The sequence below is a fragment of the Balaenoptera acutorostrata genome, chromosome 1 (assembly GCF_949987535.1).
Source record: "Balaenoptera acutorostrata chromosome 1, mBalAcu1.1, whole genome shotgun sequence".
Classification (NCBI taxonomy): domain Eukaryota; kingdom Metazoa; phylum Chordata; class Mammalia; order Artiodactyla; family Balaenopteridae; genus Balaenoptera; species Balaenoptera acutorostrata.
In genome coordinates this window covers 97041187-97052384 of record NC_080064.1, presented here as the reverse complement: position 1 = coordinate 97052384, position 11198 = coordinate 97041187, and the positions used below count along the sequence as shown (strand labels likewise).

Here is an 11198-nt window from a genome sequence, read left to right as displayed (position 1 = left end):
TAAACTCTTCATGCCCGGACTGCACTCCAGACCAGTTAAATCAGTACTTTTTTCTTTTTTTAAGTTCTCTGGGTAAATTCCAATATATACCAAAAGCTGAGAACCACTGTTCTAGATCAGGGTTTTTCAAACTGTATTAGTTTAGAATACAGTTTCTCAGGCTCTAGAATTGGCACTACTACTGGAACTTATTGATTCTAAAAACATACTCTTTTAAAAACACACATATATTAACCTCTTTGAAATCAGAATGATCTTCCATTCAGTGCCATCTAAGATTTGATGAAATACAGAAACAAGCATCCCAGGTAATTCTTATGATTTGGCCAGTTTGAGGAAAAAACAGTTCTCTAGTACTCCCTAGGGCAGAGCTTTCCAATCTTTAGTATCCTTAGAGTCACCTGTGATCCTGTTAAAATGCAAGTTCTGAATCAGAAGGTCTGTGTTAAGGCCTAAGATTCTGCACTTATAAGAAGATCCCAGGTGATCTGTGCTGGGCCTTTCACCACATTTTCTGTAGCAACATTCTAAAGTACGTCCCTCTGAGGAGCTTCCACAGCAACTCATTTAAGTAAACTGAAATAATTGGCATAGAGAAGTATGACCAATGGAGAGAGTCTGATATGTCTGTGAAGCAGTTTGTAGGCTGCACGCTCATTTCTCCCTGGGAAGGGGCAGCTGCGACGAGAGCCAGAGGAAGGGCTGCCCTGACCTTTGAGGAGCCAGAGGCTAGAGTCTAATTTCCCAAGGAAGCACTGTCATGTGAGGCAGCACAAACCCTCCACACTAAATATTAGCAAAGTTCACTTGCCAAGTGAAGTTAGGCCCCAGGTGGCTTTAGTGGGTAAGCAGCCCCATTCTCTCTACCACATACCCTTTTTCCTTCTTTCCCTCATTCATCAAAACTTCATTGAGGATCCACTAATAAACCACAAGGTCTGAAGGATTCAAAGATGAATCCGATTTGGTACCTGACCTTCGGGGGGAGGAATTCAGTCTGGAGGAAACCCATCTGTAAAACAGACAATAATGAAGTGATTAAGTGCTAATAACAGGAGTATGTATAAAGAGATGAGCCAAAATAAAGGAACAATGCTAATAGCTTCCTGGTGCAGCAGCCACTGGAGGAGCTGGAGGAAACATTTCTAATCTTTCCAAAAAGGGGTAAACCCCAAACAAAAATTCCTTGCCAGGACCGGCCTGCTATGATGGAAGAGTGTGCGTTGGTGCCTTGAAGCTGTGTAATCTGGAGTCTCAACATGGGGAGAGCTTCCTCTGTTTGTGTCTCTAATCTCTAGCTCTAAGATGCAAGTGAATCTAAGAAGGAAGAGACTTTTAGGGGATCAGTCCCTCAAAAGGATGGGGCAACCATTATCTTCTTCCAGAGAGTTCCAGCATCTGCATCCTATCCTCCCATGTCAGAATCCAGCACATCATTTCCCTAGTTACAGAAACACTTGAGTCTTTGCCCTTTGTCACACTGAGCTCTTAATTGGCTCAACCCATCACATTGCTAGATATAAAGGCTACAATCCCTAGACTAAGTAGGTCTCTGGCTGGGGTACGTAGTCTCAGGCAAGACAGGCAGCGTACGAGAATATAGAGCCCGCTCCCTCACCCAGCTCCCTATAGACTGGCTTTTTAGGAGGACTAAGAAACTGATACATGATCCCAATTTACTTTTTCCTTATCTTCCATCTCTCAGATAGGAAACCCTAGAGGGGAAGCTTAAGGGCCAGAGGAAGCCACCAAGGAGGAGACGGCAGAAAGATGGGGAGTGGAGCCAGTGCTGAGGACAAAGAACAGGCCAAGAGGTCCAAAGAGCTAGGAAAGAAGCTGCAGGAGGATGCTGACAAGGAAGCCAAGACCGTCAAGCTGCTATTGCTGGGTGAGCGAGATGGGAAGATGAGCCAGAGAAGGAGAAGGTACTGCTCCTTCCTGCTTATCCTGGATGGTAGGGGGGTTCTAGCCCACTGTGTGTGGAGGAAGGATGGCAGGTCATTTTTCCTCTCCCCATCCAGTCTCAGGCTAGGGGATCAGGAGTTCTAGGGCTGAGCACAGCCACCCCAATGAGATGCAGAATGCCAGTTACTCTGGAACTGTTCTGCTCTTCCTTGAACCAGGAATAGTGTGAGGGCCAGAATGCACCTACCCATCTCCAAGTTTAACCAAACCTAACACCTAGCAACTTAAGCAATTATCATGAACTCTGGGCTTGCAGACACTTACTGAATCTGCAAACACAGAACTCTGAGTCAAGGACTCAGAAGAGGACAGTGGACTCAGAAGTCCTACCATATAATCAGTGTCATGTAGTCCCAAGGATAGGCCTAATGGTTCTTACCAAGTATACTGGTTCCTTCTCCTTGCTTTCAGTAAAAAAATTTGTAGAACTATTAGAAGTGGGGAGCCCTGAGTGGGGAGGAAAGGAGTCTTTAGAAAAGTCCTTTCCTGGCTTTCTATTCAGCAGCTGCCTCTAAAGCCCCTGCCAGATGGGAGGCTCATCAGCTTGATGAGCTCCTAAGCAGATCACGGGTTTGTGCTGAAAAAAGAAAAGCACCTCAGTCGGTCAGAAATTGATCATGGCTGTAAACAGAGGCAAAACAATAGAGTATGGGACACCTGGCTTAGGAAAAAACCCCAATGGTAGTACAGAGGTAGGCAAGCTGGAGCAGGTAGGATCTTTATAGCAGAAGACTGGCTGGCTGGGCTGGGTTTCCAAACCCATGAGGAGCCTGGGAACTAGAGCCCCAAACTAAGGCACCTCCTTTCCCTCAGCTGATCTGTGGCATGGCCCTAAGGACACACTGAAGAGTACATCTCTGTAAGCAGACTCCAAGGAGCCCAGGAGGCTACAGAGGGGAAAGAGATGGCAAGGCCACTGAGAGATCTTTTAAGCCTAAGCAGCTTTCTTCTACATTCAGGATAAGAAGCTTAGAGGGACCAAGCACAGGATAAGTGGGGAGGGTTAAGGCATCAGGGATAGTATAGAGTGGGGGAGAGAGCTGAAGGGTATGTGGGTCCTTGATAGAGGGAGAGTGGAGTGTGAATGAGGATATAAGAACATTTTAGTCAATAATGGAAACAGTAAGATAACGAAAACATAGTATTTCAGTGAGGTGATCCAGCTTTCTCCAATCCCACCCCAAGATCACTCTCCTGAGTAAAAAGAGGCAGAGCAGAAATGTGTTAAAAGAGTTCCCCTGAATCTATCAGTGGTTCTCAACGAGATTTTGTACATCCCCATCCCCACCCCCACCCCAAGACACCTGGAAATGTCGGGAACATTTTTGGTCGTCACAGCTGGAAGAGTGGAGTGCTATTGGCCTCTGCCAGGAGTGCTGCTAAACACCCTACAATGCACAGGACAGCCCTCCACAGAAAAAACCATCCAGCCCAAAGTGTCAATAATGCAGAGGTTGAGAAACTCTCCTCTAATTCCAGATCAAATGGCCTGAGCTCAAAGCTGACATAAATTGGGGCTGCAATCATCCCTATGTGTTCTCCCCTAACAAGGCTCCCAAGTGAGCAGTGGCTTAGACTTCTCACGGGCCATCTACTGGAGGGTTGGGGAGAGCCGGTGGAAATATGAAGCATAAGCATTTCTCCCTGCAGGTGCTGGGGAGTCAGGAAAGAGCACTGTCGTCAAACAGATGAAGTGAGTAGGAACAAAGCCCCAAAGGACTGAGGTAGGGTGAAGAAGTCAGTAGAGCCAGCGGAAGCATGGAGGATAAAGGGCTCTTTATCTGGGTTCTTAAGGAACCCAGATGTAAAGGATATAAAGGATCTTATTCCCTATGTCCCTCATCTGCATGCCCCATGTCCCTCACTCTCCACTTTGGGACAGCAGTAAGAATACAGAGATTGGATTCTTATGACCCTTTAAATCCTCCCAGAGTCCCAATCCCTTAGGTCTGGTTACTCAGGTCCAACGAAGGGCTGGGTGTCTCCTCCTTGCAGGATCATTCATCAGGATGGCTATTCACCAGAAGAATGCCTGGAGTACAAGGCCATCATCTATGGGAATGTGCTACAGTCCATCCTGGCTATCATCCGGGCCATGCCCACACTGGGCATTGACTTTGCTGAAGCAAGCTGTGCGGTACGTGGTTAACGCTATGTGGTTAAGGGAGGGAGGAAAGGCTAATGAGAACGAGCCAGTGGCCAACGAGCTATGAGGAAACATGGGTCAGAAAAAAGTTTATGTAACTAAAATCCCACGTGCTGAGCTTTAAATCTTTTTACTTCAGTCCTAGCGAAGCATGCAATTCCTACCTTTATAATAAATGTTTATTTAAAAAAAAAAATCTGCTCTCAGCTTCCTCTGCCTTTTTGTCTTATTTTACCATTTAAATTGTTCCCCTCGGGTTCTTTGCCCTGGCTGTGTAACTTTTATAAGCCAAATTCCTAGTTCCAGTATTGTCCCTTTCCTAGATTTGAATCATTGAAAAAACAAAGCTGATAGGTTCCTATCATCTTGTCCATTTCATGGTCAATCTGGTCTTTAAATTTCCAATCTCCCTGCAGCAGAGGACCCATATTTTGTGGCAGGACACTCACTTTTGGACTAAGGATGGAAGATGGACACACCACGGAGGAAGCCCCTGGGACCTCTGTTATCCACTAGGCATCCCAGGACTGGATATATTGCAACCTTCTACATCTCAGAAGCACCCTCAAAAATTAATCAGTGTTTATTTAGAATCTTTGCTGGACACTATCTCCACCTTAGGCTTTGGTTGCAATGCAAAATGCTTTCCTTTCAGCAGAATTCCCAAAAGCCTCCTGGAAAGCCATTACTCTTGTGTAATTCTCATCCTGGTTTCTGCCTTACAGGATGATGGGCGACAGCTCAACAACCTGGCTGACTCCACTGAGGAGGGCACTATGCCTCCCGAGCTGGTGGAGGTCATCAAGAAGTTGTGGAAGGATAGTGGGGTGCAAGCCTGCTTTGACAGAGCTGCAGAGTACCAGCTCAATGACTCGGCATTTTAGTAAGACTCTGATTGGGGAGGGGGTGGGATGAGATGTCAGCAACCTTCTAGGAGAAATCACAGCCAGCCGAAAATTTTAGGCACTGACAGCCGGAGACCCAAGGACTGAATTCAGGCTGCATGCCTGTCTTGTTAGGCTTGAGCAGTGTTTTACTATACTTTGAATTTAATGCCTTTACATTGGGACATTTGCCACAGTTCCCACCACTCTATATTGCTTTACACTGGTTCACTGCAGCCTACAAAGCTGAAGACTCAAAATTCAAAACAGAGGTGCTCTGTTTAACAGCCCTCAGCCCTTGTCTTCTTAAATCAAACACGTAGCCTCTCCTTTCAGAATCATGAACACTAATACAGCCCTGCAGTTCTGCCATGCATTCTCCTAGGAGGCATGATTCATCATGGCCCTCTCAGGGCTGAAATTTCTAGCTGGCAACACAGGCTCTACTTAAGCCACTAGCCTAACATGAAAATCTCCTTCACCCATAGCATCTTATGTCAAGGTGCCAGGGCACAGGACACAAACTGCCAGAGCAAACCAAAGAAAGTTGGTCAGGGATTAGAGAGCACCAACTTTGCAAAGTTGGTCCCCAAAAGATAAGGTACACAGAGTTTATCAATCCTACCTCAAACAGCATATCATAGATGGGCATGAGCTTCAGAGTCAAACAGACCTGGGTTTAGCCCCTGTTTTATCACCTAATCTTATAATAAAGTTATCATTTACTATCCCTGGAGCACTCACTCACTTACTCATTCAGGCCTAGGCACTGCTCAGTGCATTAGGTACACATTTTCATTTAATCTGCACAATATGCCTTTATGGTAGATAGTATTTTTTATTAGTCCTATTTATAGATGGAAAAACTGAGGTTCAGATAAGTAAATTAACTTGCCCAAAGTCATATAGATAAATGGCAGAGGCTGGATTTAAATCCAGGTCTATTTGTCCACAAAGCTGAATGTTTTTTACAATATACCACAATGCCTCTTGTCCTGGACAAGTTATTTAACTCTTCTGGATTTTTCCTTCATCTGTAAAATGGGATATGAAACTTGAAGGTTTATAAGGTTAAATGAGAATTTAAATGTGAAAATGTCTGGCATATAGATAATTTGCCCTCCCTCTTTCTCTCAGTCCTCTCACTTCACATCTGCCTTCCTTTTTTTTTTTTTTTATTTATTTACTTTTTAATGGTAACCATCAAACAAATACAAAAGCAGAATAATACAATCAATCACCTGGCTTCAACTGTTACCAACTGATGGCCACTCTTGTTTCATTTTATTTCCATTCCCCACTGGAATATTTTGAAGTAAACTCCAGATATATCATTTCATCCTAAAAATTTCACTATGTTATCTCTAAAAAATAAAGGTTCTTTAAAAAAAAAAAGAATCACAACATAATCATCTCATCTAAATATTTAATAATTCCTTAATGTCATCAAATATCCAAGTCAGTGTTCATTCAAGTTTCCCCAATTATCTCAAATATTTTCCCTTCAACTTGATTCAGGATATAAACAAGGTCCATGCATTGGACTGATTCACATCTCATATATTTCTAAAATCTCTTTTAATCTACTTCTGCTTCTTGATGGAATTTTGGCACCCATTTAAACCAACAAGTCTCATTCAAGGGTCTAGAAAACCTTGTAGTCATCTGACTTGACTTAAATGGAACAGAACCTCTGCCTCAAATGGGCTTGTCCCTCAGCCCATCCCACACTTCCTTTTGTAAGGACACAAGAGGGTTTGAAGGAAAGACTCGTAGATTTAACAATATGAATTCTAGGCTGGTTCTATCACCAAGTTAGCTATATGCCTTTGGGTAAAACCCTTCACCTTTCTTGACTTTGGCTGTGGAAAATTTAATATTATCAATGCCAATCACTTTTTTCCAGCTACCTGAATCAATTAGACCGAATTACAGCCCCTGACTACCTCCCCAATGAGCAAGATGTGCTACGATCCAGAGTCAAAACCACAGGCATTATTGAGACCAAGTTTTCTGTCAAAGACTTGAACTTCAGGTGAGTACATGGTTCCCTGGGAGCACGTCAGATACCCAAAAAGGGACGTAGGTATGCTTCTTGGCTTTCACAAAAGCCCAGTCTGACTTACTCCTACCTCTCCCCCTTTCCTTTCCACTTCCCATCTTACTAACTGGCCCCAAAGTTGCCACCTCTGTGGGGTAAACACCAAGTGCATGTGGGTCACACATTGGATATACGTTTGAAAACAGGTGTTTCTTCTCTCAGGATGTTTGATGTGGGAGGGCAGAGATCAGAGAGAAAGAAGTGGATCCACTGCTTTAAGGGAGTCACCTGCGTCATTTTCTGTGCAGCCCTCAGTGCCTATGATATGGTGCTGGTGGAAGATGACGAAGTGGTGAGTGACCTTTGCACCAAGCAGCTTTGATAGGTAATTCCCCCATGACCCTTCCTCTAAACTTTGTGTCACTCCATTACCCCAACTTGGGTGATTTCAGCTAACACTAATAGTCTAGCAGTCTTCTAGCAGACCAATGTCTCAGGCAAATAATTCTAGAAAAACCTCTTCTTCTGCAGGTTCTAGGTTAGCACTTTAGAGCTCCAGATTTACTGAGAGCTTGGTCTCCGATTAGACATCCAAGTATTACTTGGGACATCAAAAATCTCATAAGAGATACTGAGTATTAAAGGGATAAGTGATCATTAACTTGGCAATGCAAAGGAGTTACACTTAGTAGTCTCTCAGGCTGCCTATGGAAGTAAAGGATAGATGAAAATGATAGAGCAGAAAGAACAACGTACGATGTGTATCTTTATGCAACATGATAGAGGGGTTGCATACTAACCTCACTTGGAAGCCTAAATATATACTCAGTGTCAACAGGACTACAGAGAGACTGGCAAACCAGTTTTCTCACATGCCACTCAAATTGGCAGCTGGAGAACTACCTGAGGGTGGTTCTCTTGAGCCTGTGGAGTTTTACAAGACAGGAGCTCTGCAGGAACAGTGTCAGCCCATCCAGGTAACTTCCAAGTTTAAGACAGGGCATGTCAAAGGCATGGAAAACGACAATTTTACATATGCATCTGCTCTGTAAACGGAGGCCCACAGTTTACTGATAGAAGACAAAGCTTCTATCCTTCTATCCCCCGCTCCAGTTCTTCTCCCTTCTTCTTAGTGGTTCAGGTTGACATTAGAGCACTCTGAATATCTTCTAGCCAAAATGTCTTAGAGAGCCATTCATTTTCCAAGATCTCTTCCATCTTTAACCTTGAAGTCTAGAAGGTCTTGAAGGGTTTTTATAGGAGTATTAGCAATGAAAAAAGGCTACTAATTAGTTTTCTTTATTAGGTGAAAAGATTGAGCCCAAGTCAGCTAACAGCACACTTCAAGACCCTAAAGGTCTGCTCCCTAACAATAGGCTGGTTTGGAGCACTGGGTAACCTCTGGACTCTGCAGATTATAGCACTACTTCTCACTCATTGAAAGTGACAATCAGAGAAGGAAATAAGGTAGAAGTGCTTGTGCTGTGGCATTGGGAAATTCTTTAGCCCTTACCATTTGGCACAAGAGCCAAATATCCCTATTATGTTCCTGCCTGAACTGAGATCTGGGACTTTTTTTTTTTTTTTTTTTTTGATCTGGGACTTTTTAACAGAAGGCTATCAAAATCATCCTGGAGATGTACGTGGACATATATTAACTTGGGCCCAGTTTCAACCCTGAATCAGCAGCCCTTAAGGATATCAAAGTCCTAAGCTGTGCCCTGGTTGCCAAAGATCTGCATAACATTTACTGTACACCTATATACCACCTACTATCATGGACACTATACAAACATGATCTCATCTAACTTTCATAATAATCCTGAGATAGGGAAACTGAGATTCAGAAAAGCTCAGTACTTTCCCCCAAATCATACAGTTGTGATATAAAGAGGATTAGAAGGAAGTCAGATCTCTTTGGCTCTACTCTACCACACTAAAAAAGAGATAAGGTGTTCCCTACCTTTCCTTTTACATTTGGAACACTGGTTTCTTCATGGGGAGCAAGAACAGGAAGTAGACAGATATCCCGTAAGCCCAACCTGATATCTCTGATGGTGTTTCCTCTTACTACAATCGTATGCATGAGTCACTGCATCTGTTCAACAGTATATGCAACCACAAGTTCTTTGCGGTTATTTCCATTGTCCTCTTTCTCAACAAGAAGGACCTCTTTGAGGAAAAACTCAAGAAAGTCCATCTCAGCATTTGTTTTCCGGAGTATGATGGTAAGTGCCAGGGGCTGGAGACAATTCTTTCATAGTAATGACGGGGGGCTGCCTCATTTCCTATACCAAGGAGACATAAAGGAACTTGTCTTTAAGGAGTAGTAAGTGTAACTCCTCTGCTTTGCCAAGTTGATGGTCCCTTATCCCTTTAATATTCAGTTCCTCTTATGAGCTTTATAATGTCCAAGTGATATTTGGATGTCTAACCCGAGAAACTTGAGCATTCAGTTAGAGGTTTAAATTCAGATGTCTCTGGAATAGAGCAGACATTAGATTCAGGAGACCCATCAACTGTTCAGATGATAACTGCCAGAAACCAAGGGTGGAGACACAGAGACACCTCTCTCCTCAATTTCTTTGCTCAACTCAAGTGGGAAACACTGGAGTGCAATAAAGGAGAGGGCCCTCCCTCTAAAAATAGGCCCCCAACTGCAGCTGTCTAATACAACATTTCGAGGATCAAGTGAGTCACTTAAAAAGTGAGCAACTAAGAAGGGTTAATTTATCCCACTTCTTCACTATTTTTCTGGAAAACCAGGGAACAACTCTTACGAGGATGCAGGGAATTATATCAAGAGTCAATTCCCTGACCTCAACATGAGAAAAGATGTCAAAGAAATCTACAGTCACATGACCTGTGCCACAGACACCCAGAATGTCAAATTTGTATTTGATGCAGTTACAGATATTATCATCAAAGAAAACCTCAAGGACCGTGGACTCTTCTAATTCTCACCATTCCTCAAGTATACGTTCTATAAACAGGTTCAGAATCTGGGTAATTTCAAGCAGAAAATTTTAGGTCAATATACCATGACAAGAATACATCCATTCTCCCTTGGAGATGGAGTATGTATGACTGCAATTGTGTCTCATACGTTCTTTTAAAAGTGGGATAGCTAGTACAATTTAAAGAATGCAAGGCCAGGAGTCAGAAGACCCAGGTTCCAGTACTGGTTCTGCAACTTACTACAAAAATGTAAATATTTCATTTCTCTGAGCCTTGAGTTCCTCATCTATAAAATGAAGATAACTTCTCTATACTACTTCACAGGGTTATTCTAATGATCACAAACATAACTGAAGGAAGGGAAGGCACATAAAAGCTGTGTGGTTAGTGACAGAAAGAAATCCTATATAAAAGCTCCCATATATGAAATTCAACACCAGGTTTTTAGATGAATTATCCCAAACAAAAGAGCAAACCTTCCCTGCAGTCTGCAAAAAAACTAATTAAAAACAGAACCTCACTAAACCTACCACCCCTTTTTACTAACAGACCTTTATGTATGTGCCTTAGCTCAGAGACCTGAATCACCAGATAGAAGATGTGAGTTTCTTAGTTTCTAAGGTACACATCCAGAAAGGATTTTTTTTGGCCGCTCACACTGTTTGCAGGATCTTAGTTCCCCGACCAGGGATTGAACCCGGGCCCTCGGCAGTGAAAGCGCAGAGTCCTAACCACTGGACCTCCAGGGAATTCCCAAAAATGATTTTTATTAAGCAGAGATTATCCCTCTGCTCCCAAACTGCCAAAAAGACTGTGTTCCCTATATCTCTGCAAGTACAGGGATACTTACCCTGTAAGTAACTTTATCAGCTACACAAGACACTTTCTGAATAAACCTGGAGGACAGAACACACTCCTACTTGAAGTATTAATGATTTTATTGCTGCCACTTCTGTATCACAGAATTTAGAATAAGTGAGCAATCCTAAAATCCTTGTTTCAACCACTACTTGTTTCAGGAGAACAAAAAAGGCAGCTGATTTTGCTCTAGGCACTGAAAGTCTTTGCAGTTGGGTCCATGAGATGCCTGGCTGAAAACAACATCTCCCCAAACAGGCCAACAATTAAATTATTCCCTGAACTCCTTTGGGGGGAAACAAAGCTTGTATTTATCTTGACAGGAGGTGGTGAAGTCAAGTACAGA

General features: G+C 43.1%; 1 protein-coding gene across 1 annotated transcript; it reads left to right on the top strand.

Moving 5' to 3' along the window:
• The first annotated feature begins 1770 nt into the window (after positions 1–1770).
• Positions 1771–9993, top strand: GNAT2 (G protein subunit alpha transducin 2). The gene is made up of 8 exons (XM_007169458.2): positions 1771–1888; positions 3616–3658; positions 3961–4102; positions 4837–4994; positions 6902–7030; positions 7259–7387; positions 9110–9264; positions 9803–9993. The coding sequence occupies exons 1-8, from the start codon at positions 1771–1773 to the stop codon at positions 9991–9993; spliced, it is 1065 nt and encodes a 354-aa protein (XP_007169520.2).
• Positions 9994–11198: the final 1205 nt, after the last annotated feature.